Source organism: Montipora foliosa, chromosome 11 (genome assembly GCF_036669935.1).
Source record: "Montipora foliosa isolate CH-2021 chromosome 11, ASM3666993v2, whole genome shotgun sequence".
Lineage (NCBI taxonomy): Eukaryota > Metazoa > Cnidaria > Anthozoa > Scleractinia > Acroporidae > Montipora > Montipora foliosa.
In genome coordinates, this window is record NC_090879.1 from 34,707,497 (window position 1) to 34,732,678 (window position 25,182).

Below are 25,182 nucleotides of genomic sequence, written 5' to 3' on the forward strand. Positions count from 1 at the left end.
TTAAGCACCCCTTTAAAGGAGCACTGTCATACTAAATTTGCCATTTTTAGGTCAAAAGTGGGTAAAAAATCTAATTTTATTTAGTGATTTCGCTCACACGTACAACATTCCTGACAACCCACTGACAAGATATGAAATATATTTATGGCACAAAGACCTATTCATATTTATTTTTTGACAACTTTCTGCAGACACCGTGGGAAGAACGAAGGAATAGCGCCACGTGATCGATATTTTCGAAACCCTAGAGCCACAAAAATGTTATCGCGTGATTAGATTTATTTAATCGCAGACTGAAATCAACGGTCCGTCTGAGATGGATAGTATGCAGCTATTTTGTAGGCTCGTTCTTTTTCAAAAAAAGGGGGGGTTTTCAGGCCGAAACCAACGTTTTCCACAAATTTGCACTGTTAGATAATTTTTGACCAAAGTTGATGCAATAACATCGATTGTTTCTCCAAAGCCGCTCAAAGCCGCTCAAATCACTGCCAACCCCCCCCCCCCCCTCTCCGCACTCGCTGCTCATCTGCAAAATTGTCAATTTCACCAAAAAATGTGAGAGAATGTGACCCCCCCCCCCCCCCTTGCTACGCCTCTGTTGCGCAGTAGCAAAGCGTGGCTTTACACTGGTAGGTCTGGGAGCAACTGAGGCAAAAATTGGAGACAAACGTATGTTTGAAAGCACTTTTTTCTTTTTACAATGCCAAAACCTGCCGGAATTGAGGACTAGAAGAAGAAGATTTTCCTAGTTCCTGACAGTTGCCACAACTCTGCTACAACATTCGCCAAACAGTAAATTAAATGGCTAAGCTATGCAATTCAAGGAAAATTTCACCACCTGACTCGTGAATTCCACGTTAAATTTCACTTGAAAAACCGATATCGCGTGAAATCTAACTTGGAATTTCCTCGTCGGGTGTTGAATTTTCCTTTTATATTTGTCAAATTCAGAGAGTTGTCCAAAACGACTCCAAATACTCCAACTTGATCAACTTGGTTTTGCGAGATTAGCAGTGCCTTTCATTTTTTCGGGGTTTCTTATTCCGAAACCACTCCTTCGAGAGTGTAAGTCCTTCTTCAGTTTGAGATCATGTTCGACGTCAGTATTCCAGACCAACTAAAAGTCTTTGAATAACTGAGGAGAAAGTCCAGCCTTTCTAAAGACATCCTCTGATGCGTAGGCTTTCTTTTGTCTCCTCAGTCTCACAATCTTTGCTCATAAATTGCCGTGGGACGTGGAAGACCCCTTGCACTGTTCTCAGAGAAATGACGAAGTTCCCAGCACCGTAGTCCGGCCACATTAGGTGACAATATCTCCAAAGACCTTTTAATTAAGTCCCCTTATATTTCATTTTGGTGCTCTTCGCGAAACCAGCCCAAGTTAAGCTCGGTGATCTTAGCGTCAGAATCGAAATCTCGTGTTTCTTTCTCGACCAGTTCGAGATAAAACCAAAACCAATTGAATTGTCGCCTGGTTGGGGGCGTTTTTCCGCATTTAGCACCGGTCGGCTTTGTGCCCTGTGAAATGACGAACCTCTCCAAAGTCAGCAGTGAGAGTTCTGTTCCTTCGTTAACAACGAGGACAAACTGACGGTACTACTCAAAGTTCTTGATAGTGAAGTTTGTTGTTTACCAATCTGGGGCATAAAAAGATCGGTTATTTACCAGTGAGGTACATTATTACATTACGAGAAAATCACGGGAGAAAATTGACCAAGTACAAAATGCGCGTGTGTATGAGTAATGGATGTGGTTTGGCGCTAGCTGTTGAAGAATGAGAAATCCAAATCCATACAAAGAATACACAATCATGTTGTTTCATTGATCAATAGACCCTATGCAAAAATGGCTGCCTTTAAATTATTCTTTTGTTCATATTCAAAATAGCCCAACTAACTTCGTTCAGGATAACAAATTCTTTAGAATTTTTGTCTCAAAAACGAGGTTAGTTGGGCTATTTTGAATATGAACAAAAGAATAATTTAAAGGCAGCCATTTTTGCATAGGGTCTATATCTGTTACTGATTCAGTAAGAGTCAGTTCAGGGCCATACTGTTAAGGTACGGTAAGCCAAATTGGCCAAGAGATCACAGCCAACGTACTATCGACAATAAATGATGCAGAAAAACTATAATAATTGGTTTAAATTGTTGAATTGTGGTATCCTTACTCGTGAAATATTTGTTAAGCGTCGAATTTGTTCTTTTTATTCGTACCTCGTTGTTTTCGTTCTGGCCCGCCAGCGTTCAGTAATTATTTCTTGTGTATTACCAGGCAAAGACAATTCAATTAATCAACCAATAAACTTTGTTGAAATGACAACAATAACGTAACAATACAATCATTATTATTGACTCGGCGAACTTCGATTTTTTATATTAAGTACTGTACATGGGGCTTTCCGGGGCAATGAAACTCAAGGAACGAAACGACAGGACACAACAACAACAAGTAACCGGTTTGCCTCCAGCCATTTGGGATTCTTAACAGAACCCGAAATGGCTGGAGGCAAACCAGTTGGCTAAATACCATCAAGATGTAGCCACCTCTAATTGTTCCAGAAGTTGCTTTATCGTCTGCTCTTTGATGAAATTGTCTGACTCAAGCTCTTTTACTCTGCTTTCGCGTTCAATGATTTCTCTCTTCTGTAAACAGAACGCAACAAATTATTGACTATCAAACCACAACCCTACAGCCGTCAAGCCATAACTGCCCTTTTATTAAATGTTACAATAATTGGGTTTTAAACTTAAAAGTGAAAATTTCCACCCAAGAAAATTTAAACGCCCGAAAATTGTCACGGTGTTCGGTACCAAAATCCAACTTTTGCGAACTAAAACACAAGCTGCTTTTGAATTAATCCAACAATGGCGAAATTTTAAGGATAGCCAGATAAGCATGTTTCTCACAAAAAGTGCGGCCAGCGTTTTCAAGTGAGCGTTTTTCAAGACTTCGTTCAGTTTTTTAGCGCTTCGAATACCATTAGTGCATTGATGGACGCGAGCCAATTGTCAAGCCGGATGCTGCCCTGGTACCAACCGGGCTTGTCCTCGGTTCTCCCGAACTCATTTTCACCAAAGCTCTGTGAATAGCCAACTGGCTACCTCCTTTTAATTGCCTCTTTCCACAAACGACCCCACGGTTTCAAGCAAAAATCACCGCCTCGTCGTGAACAAAGAGACTTAACTTTCTTTTCAACTTGGTCCGTTTGTCAATAGTTTTGAGGAGGGCGGTGAGCCGAGACGTGTTGCTCTTTATCACAACAATATATAGTTTAAGAACCACCACGTTTGAGGCAAACACCAGGCTTAAAAAGACTGGAACTTTTTACCTAGCAGCATCCAAATTAACTCAGGTTATTCATTAACTTTTCAAACAAAAAGTGGAGCTTTCATTAATTATATTTATGTTAATAATAATAAATGAAAATGACAGCAGAATCAAGTCAAAGCAAGATTGTCACCACTAAGACGTATAATCCACAACTATTACCGAAGTGGCTGATGGTGGATTATTTACCGAGCCGGGGAGCAACGATTGCAATATTTTCGGGCGCAAATCCCGCACTAGTTGCTCGAAGGATATTTGAAGTTGAAGTAGCCAATCAGAGCGCGCCTTGAAAGCTATCTACTGTTTTACTATATACTAGTAAATAATATTAGGAGTAAGTATAAGTGGTGAAGAAACCTCAAGAAAGCTCAGGGTTTATGCTAAGGGCCTGGGCAAACTGCTTCAACATCTGTTCGATTTAGTTGAACGATGTTGACTGATGGGGTGAGCAAACAGCTTCAAAATATCATTCAACATTTGATTCAAAATCAGTCCCAGTCAGCAGCCGTGGTTGTTACTATGGATACGGACATGGATACGTCATTGAGAGAGCAATTAGTGCGCACGCTAATGACCAACAATATTGATTCAGGGGGGGGGGGGGGGGGGGGAAGGGGGGCAGGGGGGCAAACGATTTCAACTTAAGTCATCATAAGCGAAAACAAAGGAAATGTTGAAACATCGATTCAACTTGGTTTCAACATGTTTCAACAAATTTCAAAGGGGGGGAAACCGTTTTTCAACATCGCTGTTCAAAAAAATCGAACGGATGTTGAAGCAAATGTTGAAGCCTCTTTCCCGGACCCTAAGTGGTCCTCTAGTTGATGTACATACATTAAGCTTTATTTCCTAATTGCCAAATGGCGAGACTAAACAAGCCAGGCACTTCACATTTAACGCGGCTTGGTTGGATCAGCGCCTTTATGATGTATTTTCATTACTTAGAATCAAGAAAATTGAGGAAGTTTTTTTCAGCTTAAAAGAAGACAGAGACAAGCTAGAGGTAACAGGTCTTTGGATTTTGGTAAAGTATGGTAAACTCTATTGTGTTCGTTCGACAGACATGAAATCGAAGCAGCGCTGAAGTTGTAGCATCATAATTGTGAATTTGACTATTTGTCAGAAATAATGTTTAAAAAGGCGGGGACAGCAAATGGTTCTGATAAGAAAAAATTACAATTGCTGTATCAAAGGAATTCAATTTTAAAATGTCTAAGATCTTCAACTAAGCAAATAAAGGTTTAGCATCTAAGGGGAAAAATAGCTCAAATAGTATAATTATTCCTCTTTCACATCAATGATATAACCGAGGGTATTTCATGTGCTATCGTTAAACGTTATGCTGGCGAGAAAAAGATTAATAAAGAAAAACTTGATCCTATTTGCGATTGGACGTGTAAATTTCAGCTCCATTTTAACGCTGATAAGTGTGAGTCAAAACAGATCACACACTCACGAGTTAAATCAGCTGCAAATTATAGGGGAAAACCCTAGATGTAAGAATCGTTAAAAAATTTGGTGTATGTATATATCTCAGAGCAGTCGTGCTTATATGGCTGTGAACATCTCGTTCCCCAGAGCCAGTGAACGTTTAAGACAGCGGCAAAACTCTCTATACACAAGATTACAATCTCTGAGAACGAGAATGTGAATAAAGCGAACACGTTGTTAAGAGCATGCGCAATCAAAAGAAATGTTGGCCCTGCGTTATCGGAAAGTAGAGTGTATTGGTGTTTAATGGATTGTTATAAGTTCCAAGTTTTCATCATGTAAGAATATGTTTGAAGACGTTTTTAATTCCTTACAGTTCAGTCCTCAAGAGTTAACCACGGTTAATGTAAACTTTATGTGACATCTGCGAGAGTTAACTGTTATGGGCATAACTTTTTCGGAATAGTCAAAAATCAAAATGCTCCTTATTATTGCTACTTCATTCCCTGCATGCGAGCCAAAACAACATAGAAGACAAGAATTGACATGCTTTTACCACGAGCCTGTTGCTTTCTGTTTGCCCGGGCTTACCTCAATAAGCGCTACTAAACCACATCCCACTTTGAAATCATCTTTTCAATTGGAAGCGATTTAAAGGGGCTAGGTCACGCAATTTTAGGCAATTTCAGCACTGATCGAATGGTCATAGAATTAACTAAAATATCAAAATAACTGTTCAAAACTATAGGAGAACTCTAACAAAACACAGGGAAGCCAAGAAGGGACATGGATGGACAAAACTGGAGAGGATTGAAATGGATTGAATTTGGGTAAATTTGAAAAACGTCGGCTCACCTTTTTTCAAATTTATACCTGTCTATATCGAAATGTCATTTACACAGCTGGAAAATCATTCTCAGTTGTTATGTGGCCGTGATTTTGCAAATGAAAGACTCTTGCTCTGTCAATTTGACGTTTAGAGCTCATATTTAACAAAATTAAACAAAAGTACCTAAAAAAGCGTGACCTAGCCCCTTTAAGTAGGCCTCTGTAATTAAGCTGTAAGGACAGGATCTCTAAACCGAGGGACTTTGTAAATTTCCCCCATACATCAAACTTAACCCATTGACCTCTGGCGGGTGAGAACACATCCAAGGGCGTTTGAGGTGTCATTGGAGCAAAGATTGTGACTACCTACCACATCAGTTAAATGGCATTTAAGGCGTGATATTTTCTCATCCTTCTGTCTCTTTGATTCTTCCATATCTTTTAGTTTGGTACTGACATCTTTAAGCTGCTTTGTCTAAGCGGGCAAAATGAACAAGAAAAGTTCAAAAAAGAGAAACTAATTGATCAAAGAAGTAAAAAAAAACAGCTTAAGCCTTGAGAAGTTTGATCAACGTCACTACAACCGAAAACCCAACGAGTGCACCTGGAAACGAGTAATGATCTAGGCTTAGCTACAAAAATCCGGATTTTTATTTTTTGAGATTTGTAGATGCTGAAAAGATTTTTAGAAAGTCTGGACATGAATTTAGAAAGTTCCAAGATTTTTAGAACTTTTAGAGCCAAAAAATCTGTGAAATGCGTTAAAAAATCAATTTAGAGATTGGAATTAGAAAAAATATTTAATTTTACTTATAACGAAGACGTTTCATGGCCTCATGCACAGCGGTTTTACCATTCAGTTATGTATCCCACAATTCCGTTGCAGTCAGTTGCCGAAGAAAAAATATGGCGGAAGCGGACTTACAGTCTCAACAAACGGTTATCCACAATAGCTATTGTGAAGGCGGCTTGATTTACCCTATTAAGTCTTACAAGGATCTGTAAACATTGATATTTTCATCAAAATTTGGTTACGGTTTGGGCTTTTCGATAAAATGTCGAGATGTTTAGAAAAAGAATGAGATTTTTCGAAACTTGTTTTGAGATTTTTGTAACATTTTTAGGACATTAGCCGGATAGATTTTTGGGCGATTTTTCGGGATTATTGTAGCTAAGACTATAATGATCTCGATCTTCTGTAACCAGCATATTGTGTGCTGCCCAACCTTTTTTGGTAATTTCTAATATAAAGAGACAGACAATGCCTGAACCTCGTCTTGACAAAGCGACTAAACGAAGCTAATACACTTGTGATCGTGCAAAGTTTATTGGATATTTAGTTATCATCTGTTCATTTCATCTACCGCGGTTGACAATTTCCATCTCAGTCATTCATTTCAATAGCGACAATGGACTGTTTCCACATTCTCAGTCGTAGCAGACAATTGTCACCTGAAGCTAGTTCTAATGGCCCAGCTCATTGGTAGAGCATCCGAACAAGTCATCGGAAGTTCGTAGGTTCCGTTCGACTCTTGCAAATGAACACTCGGATTTTTCCCGAGTATCACCGAATCACCACTGACGAGTCTCCTATAGCTCATTGGTAGGGCATCTGAACTAGTAATCGGAAGCTCGTAGGTTCGGTTCGACTCCTGCAAGCAGTGGTTGGGTTTTTTCCGAGTATCCCCGGCCGAATTACCACTGACAAGTGTCCTATAGCTCATTGGTAGAGCATCCGAACTAGTCATCGGAAGCTCGTAGATTCGGTTCGAATCCTGCAAGGCAGTGGTCGGATTTTTTCCGACTATCCCGAGTCACCATTGAAAAATACTATTGATCTTTTCATTATTCAGCATATTTCACAAAAAAGCAAAACAAAAGAACTCACCAGGTTCTCTTCATAAGCTTTCTTGAGAAAATTGAATGCTTCCATGCACGATTTATTGAACATATTTGTAATGAGAACATCTCCGTTTCTGCAATCGTCTGATTCATCCTTGTTGTAAATTGGCAGAGACTGCTGCATCTCAGACGGCTCACTGGACAATCTCTTTTCCCTACGTAGCTTGGGTGCAATGGGTTCCAATAATATTGCACGACCGGGTGGGTGAGAGCTTTGCCCAAGGGGCAAAAACGCAGGTGATTTGCAGCGTCCATTTGATAGACTGTTGGCTGTGGTATCTTTATTAAGCTCATTTTTAGGTGAAAGGCTCCTTAATGAACTTCTTTTGCGCTTAGGGGTTCTGTTCGTGATATCAGACTTGCCATCTGGACTGATGGTACGATCGTCATCCATATCCACAAGGCGTGGATCTTGTGCGCTGTTTTGTCTCTCCAATCGCCTTTTTCCGTATTCAGCAAGGACCGCCTAGGGGAACACAAAACCATCACCATAAATTAAATTAAGTATAACAGATAAGCAAGAAAATTAACGATAGTAAAATAACATGACGTTATCTATAAATATGCCTTTCTGTTATTTCTAATTTATTCATTTGACAATGATGACATGAAGTCGTCCAAACGTCATGTTATTTTACTATCGTTAATTTTCCTTTTAATGTTTATCTCAATCGTCTTTTATTAGGAGTATAACAGATAAGTTAGTTTTTAACTGGCCGATTTCTTCTTTTTCGACCTTGAAAACCGCGGAATTCCTTTTCGTTGTCTGCGTCATTAATAGTCCCCTTAACCTCAGAATATGAATTTAGAAATCTTAAATTACCACGACCTGCTCCTGTCTGACCTTGTAGCTCAGTCGGTAGAGCAACGGTGATCTAAGGTCGAAGGTCGTGGGCTCAATTTCCACCCTGTTCAGAGTATTTTCTCTGTCCTTGTGTGGGCCCAATTCCATTAGTAGGGCTAACGCTCACATGGTTTGCATGAGTAGAAAATAGCACTTCATATTAGCCTCTAATAGTTAATTATTCTGTTGAAATATAAGTGCTACACGGCCAACCTTTGCAAAAACGTAACCTTCCTTGTACTTGTACATATTCATTGCTATAAAATTGACATCGTAAATTCCTACGACCTGCTCCCGTCTGACCTGGTAGCTCAGTCAGGGAGCATCCGTAATCTAATCCGAAGGTCGTGGGTTCAATTCCCACCCTTGTGAGAGATTTTCTTTGTCCTTGTGTGGGCGCATTTCCATTAGTAGGGTTAACACTCACATCGTTTACATGGGGAGAAAATAGCACTTCATATTACCTTCCAATAGTCAATTCCTTTTAAAGAGGTACGGCTTTGGTTTCGGTTAATACGACACAGTGACTCTAATTTAAGTTCTACGATATAATTATAGAGTGTTTTCACGTGACGTCACGGTGGCCATGTTGGTGTCCCCAACTAATCTTCCAGGAATCGAGCTCTATCATCGTGCAAACGCTTCCTTTTGTTTCGATGGAAAAACAAGGTTATTGATCACGTGAGTGAAAACTCTCTATAAAAGATGCCTGATCCCAAGCTTTTCCAGTACAAGGCTAGATAACAAGGAGGTACGTCCCATACGGCTTTCTATAATTGTTTTGGACTCAACCCCGCCATTATCGAGCAATAGGGAGTTTAAAGGTCTCGGCAAATGGCTCCAACATTTGCTTCAACATCTGTTTAATTTGAAGGGGGAGGGGGGAGGGGAGGGGCAATCGGTTTCAACACAGCCATTCAACAAAGTCGAGCGGATGTTGAAGCAAATGTTGACGCCGTTTGCCCGGGCCTTCAAAAACTCATTAATAATTCATGAGCTTAACAGCCTATCAAAACATCGATAAAACGTCACGTGGATGAGCTTTATACTTGATAAAACACTCCTCGTTAGTATTCTTCATATAATCAATACTAATAAGGCACAGGTTGTTTTTCTTGTATGCTGATATTCACCTCTCACAATTTAAACCATTGTTTTGAGTCTAGAGGGACACGCTCTTTGAGGAATGTTTTTGAAGCCGTTCAAAAAACTCGCAGCGCGTGTTTTATCGGGGTACGCCTCGTGTTTTTAAACCCGATAAAACACTCCTGCTCGTTTTTTAAACATTAATAGGGAGCTTTAGCAACGACGACGTCAACGGGAACGAGAACGTCGTCGTTAAATGAGAATTCGCGTTATTGTATTCGCTTTGCGATTATTCCAAGCATTTTAACGTGACAAAGGTGTGGCAAACCCTCAAGAAAGAAACTAATATAAAAGGCGCTCAATTTAGGAGAAAAAGTCAAAATTTATCCTCAAGCGCTGACGTTCACCCTAAAACCTCAAATTTGGTCATTTGACTTTGTTGATTTGCTGACAACGGCTAAGAAATAGACAAAAAATGAAAAGACGCACGTGCAGTGCGTGCAAAGCTATTGTTCTTGACCATTAAATATGCAAATTTTTAACGTTCTCGTTGCCGTCGCTGTTGTCGTTGCTAAAGCTCCCTAAAAGACCATATTCGTATTCTCAGTATTGGACTGGAACTAGCTTGCAATGGAGGCTAATGCGGGGAAATCTTTTCAAATGCAAATACCTTTTAATATATTCCCCCGCATTAGCCTCCATTGCAAGCTAGTTCCAGTTCAATACTGGGAATACGAATATGGTCTATTAAGCAACGACGCCGGGCAGCTACGGCATCGGCAACGTCACAAAGCAAGAACACAGTATTGTTTAAAAGAAGGAGAAATAGTCATGCTGCACGTGCGGTACGCATTTTAGTTCATTTTCGGACGTATTCCACACAAAAATACAACGTGAAATAACCAAATTTCAGATTTTGACAAAAATGTGGGCATACAACGACAAACTTTCATTTTCTATCGTTTTCTTTAAAACAGTTCGCACCAATCCACCTTCGAGATAGCACGCCACTATTGCACAACGTGCAAACGACAGAATAATCGAGTAAACACTCACGAGAGGACTAAGTTTCCAACAACGATCCAGTTGTCCTTACTTAATCTCCCTACTAAGATAAATCCGGGGTTTCCTTGAACTTTGCGTGTCTCACCTGTGCTTCAGGATAGTCTCTAACAGCAGATACAACATCTTCCTTTGAGAGAACAAAGCACTCCACATATCCAACCGTTCTTACATCAGCAGTTCTCCTGCCAAATAGGCAAGAAAATTTGAATTCTTTATGGCAGCATAACCATTTTTCCATCTCCAAAGGACACCACGGAAACCAAAGGAGCATAAGCATTAACCCGATTAAACATTCCTCATTAGAATTCTTTATAGGTTGTGACTAGAATGCGTACTGCAAAATATGGTCAAACACTTAGGGTGCGTTCGATAGACCCTATTCCGGAATAAGAATTCATGATTTAAAACGGCATGTTTGGCGTTTTGAAGCAACAAGGATAAGAAAAATATGTTTGAAATAGCATTTTAGCGGGTGTTTGACAATTTTGATGTGAATCTCCTTCAAAACGAAGGATTTCTAACTTCTATTCCACGTATTCCTATTCCGGAATACGGTCAATCGAACGCACCCTTAGTTTTGTGTATATAAGATAACAAACGATCTTGCTAAAGTTTTACTAAGTTTAAATATGGTGTCACCAGAACAACGTATGAAAGCTAACCATTTCGAGTCGGCACTTAGACCTAATCACTAGAGATCATTGCCTAACGTAGCAGTTATTCTTGGCCTCAACAGAGTGTTGTTTATCTGCCAAACCGGGTTAACACTGAGGCTGTTAGGTATCGTCACCAAATGTTACACCTTTATATGTGTCACGAAGTGTCTCACCTCTTGTAATAAGGCCCGGCTTTTTTTTTTTATGCTAATATTTTCCTCTTACAAATTGAACCTTTGCTCGGACTACCGAGGGATACGCTTTTTGTGGAATGTTTTTAAAGCCGTTCAAAAAACTCGCAGCACGGGTTTTATTGGTCTGCGAACACACTATTTTTGGGGGAGAGAAATACGTCTGCGTTCGCAGGCTTGGCCGAGTGTTATCGGGTATAAACGCGGCTACGCCTCGTGTTTTTAAACCTGATAAAACACTGCTGCTTGCCGGTATTTTAAACAGCGAGTACAAAATGCAGCGAAAGTGTCTTGTCCCAAACAGGGAATTTTGCCTTACCTGTTTTGTCCTTCACTTAAACTGAGTATGCCTATCTCACCAAAGAAATCACCACCAGACAAGACTTTGAGAACTTGACCTTGATCACTGCAAAAATGTTCGTTTCAGGAAAGACGAAAACGCAAAAATATATCTTTATTGATTAGCAGAGGGTCAATTTACTTACCCAGTGACCTCGATCTTGCCATTTATTATAACGTACATATCTCGTGCAACCTCGCCTTTTTTACAGACGAGGTCACCTGGGGTGAATATTCTCAACTGCATCTTCAAAACAAGTTGGTGCAGAAATTCCGGCTGACATTTTTGCAAAAATGTTACCTAAAAGATATAAATACAACAATTAGTTCAATCCAAGTAGTTTGTCAGATTTCCCACAAAAATTCGCAATGGCAAATGTAGAAGGTTTGTTAACACGAACTTTTAACTAAGAACAGTATCAAGTGCGAACACCATATTTCAATATGCGCTTAAAGTTTAAGCTTAAATTAAAGCTTCAAAGCTTGGGTGCGGTAATTACCGCTAATTATTATATAGACAGGAGTGTTTTACTGGAAATTATTATTCCACTATTACGCCATTTTACCATATTTGGTCAAGAGAACGCGCAAAATATGAGAGGGTAATACACTGTAGTGTCCCGGTTTGCTCTGTTTAGAACAGAGCAAATGCGGACGGAACGGGAGTTTTTCAATGAAGGAAATTGTTTTCAACACTATGCAAAGCCTGAGAATTTAGCGTGTCATCGCTTGCCACTCGTCATTTTGTTTATCCAATCAAATAAAGATCTTTGGCTGACTTCTTTTTGTGCTGTTTACATCGTTCGCACGCGCCCTGAAGGGCAGATGATGCACTTTTTTCAAAACACTCTTACCAAATAACACCTTCTTTGTTGTGGAATAATAAACCTCTTATTCGATGGTTTAACATATAATACTCGCGGACATTTTGCTCATTGCTCGTATTTTTCCTCGCCCCTGCGGGGCTTGAAAAAATACTACGCAACTCGCAAAATATCCGCGCGTATTATATGTTAAACCATCGAATAAGATGTATATACACCACTCATTAAATTCACACGAAACTACATCCGGGGCCCGAGTGGTGTATTTTCCATATCCTCACTAGTGAAGATATTTTTGACGTCATTTCCCGCCTTTTGCATGGTTGTTTGTGCACAGTCAGTGAAAAATGGCGAGCGATAGATTGGTAAAGTTCTCCGAAGCTGACGTTAAAAAGAAAATGCTGACACGAAGAGTAAAACTTCATACAACTTAAAATTATTCAAGGAGTTAATTGCAAGTGAGAAAAAAAAAAGCGAAAATCGAAGAAATTCCTGCCGCCGAGCCGCCTAGCTACAAGAATTTGCGATAGCGTTTGTGCTCGGTGTTAGAAAGAAAAATGGTGAATAAAAGTTAAAAACACTCTTGTCTACATAATAAAAAGAAAATTACACGTTAGTTAGAAGATATGAATTTTATGTTCTCTTGGCAAGAACAATATTTCACGAGTGAGAGCAGCAAACGAACGAGATATTGTTCTTGCCACGAGAACATAAAATTCATATCTTCTCGCCACCGTGTAATTTTCTTTTTATTATATGGCAAGCAATTCTCCGAATTTTACAGTATGCATATGGCCAATTACCACGGAATCGATCCGTGTCTGTCTGTTTTTTTCTCTCTCTCGGGAAATAGAGTATTTTCACGTGAAATCACGGCGGCCATGTCCTTAAACAAAGGAACGACGGCCATGTTGGTTGTTGAGTTCTGTTATCATGCAAACGCTTTCTTTTGCTTCGGTGGAAAAACAACGTTACTGATCACGTGAGTGAAAATACTATCGTGAATAAGGCCTATTACCTCTTACTAACCGAGAGCGAGTGCCGTACTGGGCCCGGTTGTTCAAAAGCCGATTAGCGCTAATCCCAGATTAAAAATTAACCAAAGAATTTATTTCTCTACTCCCACATGCTGTTCAACGTTGATATTCGGCGGAACTTTACATTTGAAGAAGTCAATCTTGAAAAACAAAAATAGGCAAAAGGAACTTTCACCGAAAAGGTGAAAGTATGAAACAAAAGTTTACGATAACCCTGGATTAAGTTAATCGTCTTTCGAGCTACCGGGCCCTGGGGAATATTGGCCCGAGGTCATGGCAGTACGGACCGAGCACAGCGAGGTCGCAAGGTCCGTACAAAAACAACCGAGGGCCAGTAATCCCCGGTAGGGTCCAAAGCAAGTGAGTTTAGGAAGTTGTTTATTATATGGCATCGTTTCTTTGAGCGATTGGACACCGTTTGGTGATTATTCGTAATATTCGTCTTCCATAAGCGAACTTTCAACGGTAACGTTTTACATGTAAAACTAAATTCCGCTGGCTATATTTGTATTGTTATGATGAAAAAAATTAAATTCCGCTTTTCATCGCTTAACTTGAATAGCCGCCATTTTGGTTTCAAATTGTCATGCAAATTAGCCATGTGTTATGCTGGGGGCAAACATTGGAAAAAAGACAAATTGCGGAAAATCGTCTCTTCGAAATATTGAAATAAAATTGCTAAAAGTACATTTTAGAATTTAGAATTAAGTACCTTTTATATTAATTTTGACATTTTGACTTTCTACTTCGTTAGCTGCTCATTTTTCACTAAAAAACGTCGAAGTAACTTGTGTAATCATTCTATTTTACTGCTTAGGAGATAAACATTCAATGAACGTGAAAAATCACATCTGTTTGCCCCCTCAGAAGTGTGTAGCAAATCCCACATGGCGGCCATCGTGAATAAGGTCTATTGCCCCTCCCGTGGAAGCGTTTCACTCAGTCATTTGCATAGCTCACCAGTGGACAATTGAAGGCGACAATTATATCACAAAGCGCTGCAGGCTTATGTGCACATACACAACACGTGCACTGCACGTGCAGCGCGGTTTCTCTGCCATTTGCTGTACAATGACCAAATTAAACGTTTTGTGGAAAACCCGCTTCAGCACATGGCGATGAATTTTCCATAGCTTCACAGCCAATCGTACGAGCTTAACTCGATTCTTGGAATGCTTTTGCTACGTGATCTTTTATTACAAACAACACAACCACAACGAATCTTTCTTTACAATAATAATCAATGAAGATATGATAGCCATCCCGCAGGTAGCAGGGCTAATATTATACATTTACTTAAATGCTTAATATTAGCTGCAATTGTATTTTATCTGGAATACACCGTATAATATCATGGATAAAAAATATGGTTAGAACCTTCACATTACTGACAAATACGGAAGCTGAAATCGATAGAAAGGAAGAAAGAAAAAAGGACTAAGCGAAAACAGAGTGGACGAGCAAGTTAAAGGCGACCGTTATATCGTAGCTATAAATTATTAATTATCGTATAGAAATCAAACGGTAGATTTTACTTTAGGCAACCTCGTGATAAATTCAAGTACACCAATATTTTCTTTTTCTAATTCTAGTATATTAAGTAGAGACACACGTAATTCCTTTTAAAATCTACTTTTATTGACACGACGTAATTTTGGTGGTAAACTATTCCAAACACGGGTGCCGGATCGCGAAAAAGAATTATTTTTAATTTCAACTCTGGAAGATTTGACTTAATAGTTTCCCCTTGGGGCCGATCTTGTGCCGTAATAATGCACATTTTCTGCTTTCGTGAAAAGCTGCTGGATTGAAGAAGGAGCCGCATTAGTAGAAATATCATACCTAAACGTTTTTCAAAGTAAATCATCGGAATAGGAAGGAAGTTGGACTTGAGGAAAAGCAACTTTACACTAACGCAGCTTTCGTCTTCTTTTAATTGAATTTACTTTGTTTTTGTAAAGTTATAGTGAGAATCAATGACGAAAGAAATTTTTCATATAAGCCAGTCAATTATGGTTCATGTTCACCTTTTTCAGTGTCTCTAAATTCACGTGCAATGCGATCTCGGTTTTTAGTTTGTTTGGGAGCAAAGTCAAAGAATTCAAGTCGCCTCCTCCAGTACTCATCCGGCCTCTGAAAACAAAAAATAACAAATAAACGATATACAGTGGCCTTGTGAATAAAAGCTGAATCAAATTTCACGGCTTAGTCCATTGATCAAGAGAGGCTATGATCCTCGCAGTTATGAACGCAATTTTTGCAATTGCGTACAGAAGCCTGAAAATTCCAGGATTTCAACGGGATTTGAACCCGTGACCTCGCGATACCGGTGCGACGCTCTAACCAACTGAACTATGAAGCCACTGATCATTTGAGAGTTCATAACCTCCCGTGATGAATATTAAACTGCGGATATGAAATCAAGTGAAGCTATGATCCTCGCAGTCATGAACGCAATTTTAGCAATTGCGTAGAGAATGACAAATAAAATGACCAGCTCCCAACATCAGTGGCTTCATAGCTCCGTTGGTTAGAGCGTCGCCCTGAACTTTTCAGGCTTCTCCACTCCACGCAATTGATAAAATTGCGTTCATAACTACGAGCTTCACTTGATTTCATATCGGTAGTTCAACATATGATTCATTCCATTCGTTTAGCCCATTGACTTATGCTTAAAATAGAAGTAAACTGTTTTCTGGTCAAATGTGTGCCTGTACCGTTACTAGGTCTGAGGGAGGCGGATGTTGGGGCAACAGAAAAAAATTAAAAGATAACTTGTCCGTGAAACTGTTAGATTACCTTGCCCAAGAATAGTCGTACCACATGACAACACGCCTCTGTAAATCCTTTGGAACATTATGCTTCTTCATGTACTGTTTTGTGTTGTCCTGTGAAAATAGTAATTATCCGGATCACTTCAAGGTTCTGTTTCAGCACATTTGCGTCACCTCTGATCGACCCAAGGTTCTATGTCTATGTAGGAGAACATGCGCCGTAGGGTTCCCTATAGCCAATTATTGGCTATTTGGACCTTACGGCGCCTGCTCACTCCTCGTGCTAACACGAATGCACCAATTAGAGACTCTTTTGATTGTTCTTCACGAAAACCAATGAGAAGACATTTTGTTTCAGGGTTCCCCAGAGCTCTTCTCTCCCTCAGTCAAGAGAAGAGCTCCGGGGTCGAGATTGGTTTGAGCAGGCAAGTGAAAAAAGATACGGAATGTGTATTTATTGGCATATCAGTCCTGGCGTCAATAGACCACAAAACAATTAATTGATAGGTCTGCAATCCTGTCGTTGGACAGATGTAATTGTTTATACTGCCATACAAACAAATGTTCACACGAACAGGACAATTCATAATCCTATTCGATATTTAAAGAAATGCACAAAGTTTGAAGCCACTGTTTTCATTTTCATGAGGGAGAATACAAGATACTTTACTTACTCGCTGTTTTTCAAAATCCATTCTGACAGCATTTCTGTTGACAATAATGCTTCCTGCATTTCCTGAGCAAAGAGCAGGTGGTTATTAGTCTACTAAAAATAGATTTCCTGCTCCTTGAATAGATTCATAGAAAAATAACGAAATAATTTCATTAAAAAAGTTGGAATTTGTCTTCTGACTAGTTCTGCATTGTACCAAAATTTACGAGATCCCTCTTCGTACGGGCTAAGTGTGGTCTTGTAGTTACGTGGCTGCGCTGGGTGGATTTGTATTTTAACTTCACTACATTTTGCAAATAGCCCACTGGTTACGTTCTGCCAGTTGAGGTACTCAATCATTTATGATTGATTTGAAATATTTTCTCCGCTGTTCACTGTTGTACAACGCATTTGGGCATTCAATATGGAAAATATGGTACATCATTTTTTATAAATATTATTACTTGTTCTGATAACTGATGAGAAACATTGTTTTAAACATGAAGTGTGATAGTGCAAGACCTGCATGGCTAGATTATCAATTTTTGCCAAAGGGACAATGTGTGGGAGTCTATGTTCATTGAATGTAGCAATGCTTACGTTTTCGGAAGGGATATGTAAATCAGCTCAGTTTCATCTAGGAAACATTTGTAAAATCAGAAAGTATCTTACAATGACTCCATACGGAAACACTTATACATGCTCTTGTGAGTTCTAAGTTGGACCACTGTAATTCCTTACTTAATGGGCTACCACGCTTAGCCATGTGTAAGGTGTCTGACTATCTCACATTATTTTCGTTTCATTTTCGATCGGATTTGCGTTTCAAAATCCCTAGTTGTAATTGTAGTTTTCTATTGTCACAGCTTCAGATTACGGGAATTCAACTACTGTTGCCATTAATAGACCATACTCGTATTCTCTGTATTGCACTGGAACTATATGCGGGGGAATATATTAAAAATTATTTGCATTTGAAAAGATTACCCCGCATTAGCCTCCATTGCAAGCTATCTCCAGTTTAATACTGAGAATACGAATATGGTCTATTGTTTGGAATCCTTTACTTACCAACAATGGTGGCAAACATGAATACACCAGTTAGATAGCAAGCAGTTGTGTAAAGATATCTAAAACAAAACGCAGATGTACCGTAATTTAGTGATTGTTCCTAAATGCACCCGTAGTCCGTGATTTGACTTAATCACGAACATTTAATTATTTTCATATTTGTCAATTAATGTCACTCGATAGAAATTAACTTGAGAAATTCATCGAAACAGGCTTTTGTGAAAATGACAAAGAAAAAGCATTTGCCTGATCCCACTTAATTTTTATCCCTTGCAACTATGGTAACATGCCTTGCTCGACGGTAACAGGGCTAAATGAAAAATTCATTAATTTTATTCAAACGAAATAGGCGGTTATTTTCCTTCTGATTTTCTGTTATCTGCAGATGAGGCTTATTTTCTCTGAAACTGAGCTTTAAATTATGCCCCACGGGGCTAAATGTCCGTTTAGTGATTTTAAAAGTAGGCGCAAACTTTTAGTAAATTTATCACTGAGAAATACGTGTCTCTCATGAGAACTGAAAAAAAAAAAAGATACAAGCTTCAGATCGATAATGCCTTTTCACACCGTCAGCGAAAATCACGAACGAATAAGGGGACAGCTGGCCTATTTTCCAAAGAGTATGCTTCAACCTATTGAAGGCCGCCTAATTTAATGTGCCATGCAATTGTGTCATGTAAACTTTTGTGATGATAAGCATCTGTCGGCGATTTGAATGCGAATTTATCACTTCTGCTTTTCTTGGAAATACAATTCTTCTTCCAAAAACTGGGCGATTGACAAACCCTCAAAGTATTCTGACATACGCTGATTTAAACGTAAGGAAAGCGGCAAAATTCAACCTTAATTAACCATAAATTCTGCATTTGAATATCAAAGACCGATTGGGAAATGTACATACAAAAACTCAATTAAAAGATAAATGACCGAATAGAAAAAAATGAGCAAGATGAGTACATGGCCACTGAAATTTTGTATTTTTGTACGCAAGCTGGATTTCTACTTGTTTAGTAAAAGCATTTTTTATATATCACACCAGTAAACTCCTGAGTGAAACTAAGTGATGGCAGAATATGATTACGAAAAATCGATAAATTGCAGAGGATGTTTAGTGTTTTGAACCACGGATATTGAATGGAACAGAAGTTATCCTTTGAAGTTAATTTAAGACGTCTTCTCCAAGTTTCTTCAATTTTCCTTGTTATTTCGCATCCGATTCCAAATCTATATCTATTATAAGATTGCTCTTTCCAAAAAGGCCGATAAGAAAACCGAACTGCACGTTTTATGCTAATCAATGGGCAGGTGTCCGTTCACGATCACGCAGTGAAAACTTTTGTCGACCTCGTTTTAATAGCAGCAACGCTTTGACGCAAAAAGCATCATCTGGACTTCATTTCCATTAGTTCATCTTTTGCGGAAGCGTGCGTTATTGTTGTTGTTTAGTCCCAAACCGAAAACATAAACTCAAGATTAACGTCCTATTGAAGAACAATATCAGGACCTGCTTCCTCCCACTACAGCTTAACTAAGGAGCAAAAAACGGTCAAGTTCTAATTAAAAACTTTTACCGTCTAGAAAGCTTACATAATATTGCATTTCATGTAAGTTGCCCATCCTTTTCAAGTTTCACTCGAGTAAACAATTCCTTCCATTTTATTGTTCCTGGCTGATGTCTTCTGATATGGCCTTGCCAACATAAATCTTTATGTTTAAGGAAACTTTTTTTAATGCAGCCTTTTTACTTTGTGGTTTTATAAATATAAAATCACTGAGCTTTGTAAACTTAAAGTTCAGTTGCATGTTTTAGACGGAGAGTTTTTGCGGCCGCAGAATTACTGTTAATGGAAATATTAAAATTATGCAAAACTGAAACATAAAGTTAATCTTTGCACAGAAAAATAAGAAATGTGATATTGTAAAGCATAAATGAAAATAGCACGTTCATAATTTGGGTAACTATAAATAAAAAGGTAGTTACGAAACAAAAGTGAATTATTTCGAGTGATTTATCTTCATTGTCATATTTCACACATTTAGGAGAGCTTACTATGTTGCACTATCCACTAGAATTTAATAGCCAGTATACTACTCACTCTAAATTTGTTGTCGGTTGTGGAAGGTCTCCAATAGTTGTTAGTGTCAAAGTTGACCAGTAGACTGACTGTAGATATTGTTGATACAGTGAACCATTGCCTTGATAAACCCATTTGTTTGTTCCAAATCCCTCGAGTCTAGATACCATAAAGTAGAATCCTGCGTTCCAGTGAATTATTAAAAACATCAAATGCATGAGAAAGAATACACGAAGAAAGGTCGGATAGTTAGCTTGCGATTCCATCGCCGATTTGATCTTAAAGCTCTTGTATGCTTTGACAAGACGGTTCAGTCTCAAGAGTGGTACAGGACCAAACGCTGCATACAATAAATCGGTAGGGATCAGAGAAGCGGTGTCGGCGATAAATTCAACGGAACAAAAGTAACGCTTCGATACCCTTTTTGTTTCGGTAACAAGAATACCTTCTTCCAGAAAGCCTGTTCTAGCAGCGATTACAATGTCTAAAAAGTAAATCACGTCGCAGAAATAATCGAAAACGAACCACGTTATTTTTAGCCAACCGCTCTGGGCTTCAGGAAACGCTATCCTCATTATCAATGTCCACAAATTATAACGAATAGCAAAAACTAAAACATAAAACCAAACATAGATCTGTAAGCAGTCTGGGTCGAAGACGACAGTCTTGTCTTTCCAGTGCACCGCATGGTCGTATTCGTGCATGGAACCGGTTGTCAATTCGCTATCCATTTCTTTTTCGATTTCAATTGTAGTCGATTCAGCAGTGTCAAAATGGTTAGATTTTGGTTGCTTATTATCTGAAGAATTCTTTTTACTGACAGCACGAGATCTCTTGCGGTGTGGTGGGGTGACCTTTCTACTTTCTCGTGTGCTAAATTTCTGTAGAAAAGGATCCACGGTAACGGGTGATCTCCATGTTGAACCGCGACGTCGCACGCGCGAGGGTCTAACAGCGTTTCCGACGGAGAACGCGCTTCGGATCTGCTTGGACATACCTCGCCATCTCCCCATAGATTCTACACTCTCAAATTTTAAATTTCCTCCATTGCTTCGTCTTTTAGAAGCTGCAGTAGCCGCAGTAGTCTCTTCTTTTCTTTGCTGAATTTTCCTCGCGTTTTTTTCGTCGTCTGCGGAATCGTCTTTGTTTACAAACCGCACTGCTTTTTCCATCATTTCTGCCCGATAATTAAATTTTTTTTCGCGTTCCTGTGATGCTACCTGTTTCACTTAGCGAACAAATTACAAACGTATTTGCTGTCAACGTCATCTGTAGCTAACAAATAACAAAGCGGGACTGGAAACATCACACCAGGAAGCCTACAGGATCAATTAGCCTTTAAAAGACGGTAACCCTCTTAGTTTGGTGAACTTAGCCATCAAACCTTTTATGTCTACAGGAGCAGATTTTCATTTGGCATGCCTTTTCTTCAAATATCATTTGAGTAGTTTGCATGCACCAAAACATGAAGCTCACATTGACTCTTAAATGTCAGTTCCAATCCATTTCACGTGCCAAAATTCGTTTTGATGCTTTAGGTGATCACCATAGCAACATACCTGTTTTATCGGAGATTTCAACTCTCAATTAAAGTATTTTTACCACAAAAACTAACCAAAATTCTTAAATCTGCTATTTCAGAGTTCCCTTTTCAGCAAATAAAGAATTTCATTAATGTTAGAATGGTTACAGTTTGCAATTAATACTACAATTGTTCATCGCTTGAGTTTTAATTTCCTCACTCTCCGCAGATTCGTCGATAACTTTTAGCCAGTCAATGAAACAACAACATCCTCGTATTGCTGTTTCGGTTAATAAAAAGACAACGTGTCGGTCTTCCGCCTGGTTCAGGTAAAATTATGTACAGTAAAGAAAGGACTTGACATTTCAAAAGTTTAAACAACAATCGGTCAGTAATATAAAATGGAATGAGAGGTTGCTTGGACGAATATTTTGTGGCGTTTTTTTCATTGCCTGCCAGTTCCGTTCGCGGCTATTCAGGAAGTTATGCCTTATCTCAGATGGAAAACACTTCTTCCTTTTTCGCCAAGGTTAGCATATTAATCTATATTGTACCGGTTCCACTCGATTCTGGGTCGCAAGTAGAGTAGTGGATATCGCTCGAGTTCGAATCCCAGCTTGTACGTTCCAAAGTTCACTCAGCTTTCCATCTATTCGTGGCGGGTAGATGAGTACCAGTATTACTGGGGACAAGTTGTGCATGCAATGGGATAGGAGTGACGCCCACCCCTGCAGTCAGTTACGGTGGATGCCGTAAGTTACGGTAGAAACTAATGAAAAAGGAGCCATCGGGTTGCCTTCGACTTCGGTAGGCCTCTTGTTTTGTCTTGTTTGGATCCACCGATCTTTTCCGACATTTTGGGGAAAACGATCATATTTAACGCGATAAATCGACTGTACTTGTAAGAACCATCCAACTGTTACACTGAGATACAACTTAGAAATGAGCTTCCTATCAAGACATATTGATATGGTGATAGACTTATTCGGTTCTAGTTTGTCAACTGACTCGATGAAGAATAGCCGTTTTTTAGCAGTAGTTGAGACGCATAATGAATTTGGAACAAACTTGGGTAAACATTCGTTTTGTGTCTGTTACGTTCCTTTGTTTAATTTGTTATGGGTTTGTATAAACTGTCTTACATTATGCGCCTCCCAAGACACATCAAAGTGGATGATAGTTCGTCCAGACTGACGCATATGTCAAGGCCCGGATAAATGGCTTTCTACATTTGCTTCAACTTCCGTTCGATTTTGATGAACGATGTTGACTGCTTGGGTGGGTGGGGTGGGCAAATGGGTTTCAACATATCATCAACATTTATTTTGAAAAGCTTCACGAGAAGCCTTGCATTCAGTCCCAGACCGTAGCCGCGGTTGTTACTATGGATACGGACATGGCTACGTCATTGAGAGACCGATAATTCCGCACGAGCATACCCAACAATGTTGAAAGAAGGGGCCTTGGACGTGTTCAACTTCGGTCAACATTCGCGATTGCAAAAGAAATGTTGAATGCTTGTTGAAGCGAAATTTAAACGCTTTCAAACTCACTCATTCAACATTCATTCCATTTCAAATCAACATGTTTCACAAAAACAAAATTGGGGGGGAGGGGGGGGGGGGAGGAGGCAAACGGTTTCAAAAAAATGGAATGGATGTTGGGCCTTTAGTGAGCTTGTCTTCATACTGCACGAATTTAACAGACGGACTGTCGCCTGGTTCGCCTGGACGTAATATGTGTCTTCGCATTAGAAGGGCCAGTGCTTATATACACATATATATTGATAGATTAGACTATCGAAGATTTTAATCATCTTTTTCTGCTATATTATCTCACTGTTTTAGTATATACTAAAACCATCCCGGCTCTGTAAATATCCACCACAAGCCCCCTCCACTTCGGTGAACAGTTGTTAACTAATACGCAATACCGGTCTATCTGCTTTATCGCCGGTTTTTTTTTTCGTTCTCTAGCTCGTCGTCAAATGATCCACGGTCATGAGGGAGTCAACTGATTGTCTAATCCCGATCCTCTATCTGTTTCATTCATGAAGAGAATGTTTAACCCCGATAAAACCTGTATTCGCAGATGTAGGTTTAAGGTCGCTTTCAAATTTTCGCCTTAATTAATAAACTGACGAGATTTCCTCCTCAACTGGCGAAAATTCTAACTCATTTATTTTTGCAACGCTTACAATATTTTCGGACGCAAATCCCGCGCGAGTTGCTCAGAGGTGAATAGCAAAGGATATTGGAAGTTTGAGTAGCCAATCAGAGCGCGCCTTCAACGCTATCCCTTATTGTAGTATATACTAATACTAGTATACACTAGTGTATCTAAAAGATAGTAAAGCTGCGGTACATTTCGTTGAAAGTGACAACAGCTATCTTTGATAACAGCAACGATGTATTGAAGTCAACTGATGGGACTTATTTTAGTTTGTGGAGGGAAGAGTTGTGGTTGCACACACCCCCATTCCAAGTGTTCCCATGGGATAAATTGGCTTGGGTTGGGATCAGATTGTGTTCCGGTCAGGTTTTAATTTCCGGTTACATTAGAAATAATTACCCGAGGACAACATTATTTTACCCTGAACCATTAGGCTGGAAATTTCCTTTCACATCATGGAGCCACGGAACCACGAAGCGTTTACTTTGCCGGCCGTCGTACTTGTTCTTCTTATACAGAGATACCATTTTAATTCAATAATACGTACAGCAGTTTGCTTTAAGACGAACGCGTAGAATAAAATGGGAAATTAAGATCCCTTCATGAAAATGGTGCATCTTGGTCGTCATCGTTTGGTCTTAAAATTAAAACAAAGAATGAAATAGAAATGTGAGCCGACTGAAAAACGAGGACAAAAAGGGATTTAATTTTACTCACTTCGAATGTTGATTTACACGAGCTGGGTACCTGCCTAGGGTATTTTTTTGCTCCACACCATGATTCAGAGCAACTCTGATGGCTTCCAAATGCATGTTGTATACTGCTTCTTAATTATTGTTGAAAGTGACTCATTGAAGGAATGTTTAGTGCACACATTAAGTTGTTTAGATGTGTTTCACCAATTCCAGTATGGAGACACCCAAGTGCAGCTCTAGAGTTATCATAACTTCAAGCATCTCTTTGGCCACTCCTGTGCTCTGCAGTTGTCTTGACAACATTTTCTCTACAATAGAAACAATAGACGTAGTTGTTATGGCAGCCCTGACCTTCCATAACTATCTCAGGAATAGCTGCTCTAAAGAACTTTACTTCCCTGTTGGTTTAACCGATACAGAAAGCGAAGATGGAAAACTGGCAGTGGGAAAGGTGTAAATAACTCACTAAGGCAAAGTTCCTAATTTCTCCATTACACGTAGTGTTTACAGTTATTTCTTTGTTATTAATGTTGTCAGACTTCAAAGCCTGACAGCTGACGTGGGTAGCTGCAAGTCCTTTGTAATTCAGCTATAATTTGGCGGTTTTCAGTGCCATAGGATGAGAAAAAACACCACAGACTTTCACCTCTGTGGTTTCATTCCTTGAAATAACTGTAATCCAAGGCGG

At 39.3% G+C, this 25,182-nt stretch overlaps 1 protein-coding gene across 2 annotated transcripts; it reads right to left on the reverse strand.

Annotated features, from left to right (window-relative positions):
• Window positions 1-677: 677 nt before the first annotated feature.
• Window positions 678-21,403, reverse strand: LOC137975012 (cyclic nucleotide-gated channel alpha-3-like). 2 transcript variants are annotated; one of them, XM_068822040.1, is made up of 12 exons: window positions 20,127-21,403; window positions 18,031-18,089; window positions 16,982-17,043; window positions 16,333-16,421; window positions 15,561-15,666; window positions 11,819-11,973; window positions 11,653-11,739; window positions 10,572-10,668; window positions 7,478-7,957; window positions 5,960-6,064; window positions 2,547-2,645; window positions 678-1,637 (listed from the first exon to the last, which is right to left on the reverse strand). In XM_068822040.1, the coding sequence occupies exons 1-12, from the start codon at window positions 21,278-21,280 to the stop codon at window positions 1,545-1,547; spliced, it is 2,586 nt and encodes an 861-aa protein (XP_068678141.1). In that variant the 5' UTR covers window positions 21,281-21,403; the 3' UTR covers window positions 678-1,544. The 2 variants fall into 2 exon arrangements, with proteins under 2 accessions (XP_068678141.1, XP_068678142.1); XM_068822041.1 differs by having other exon boundaries at window positions 1,502-1,637; window positions 2,530-2,645.
• Window positions 21,404-25,182: the final 3,779 nt, after the last annotated feature.

Bases quoted from the DNA above. Each gene is read 5' to 3' on its own strand.
- LOC137975012 (XM_068822040.1), bottom strand. From the start codon at position 21,280: ATGATGGAAAAAGCAGTGCGGTTTGTAAACAAAGACGATTCCGCAGAC. The intron at 18,090-20,126 runs GTGAGTAGTATA...GTTTTGTTTTAG, and splicing joins CAACCGACAACAAATTTAGA to ATATCTTTACACAACTGCTT. The intron at 10,669-11,652 runs GTAAGGCAAAAT...CCTATTTGGCAG, and splicing joins TTAAGTGAAGGACAAAACAG to GAGAACTGCTGATGTAAGAA.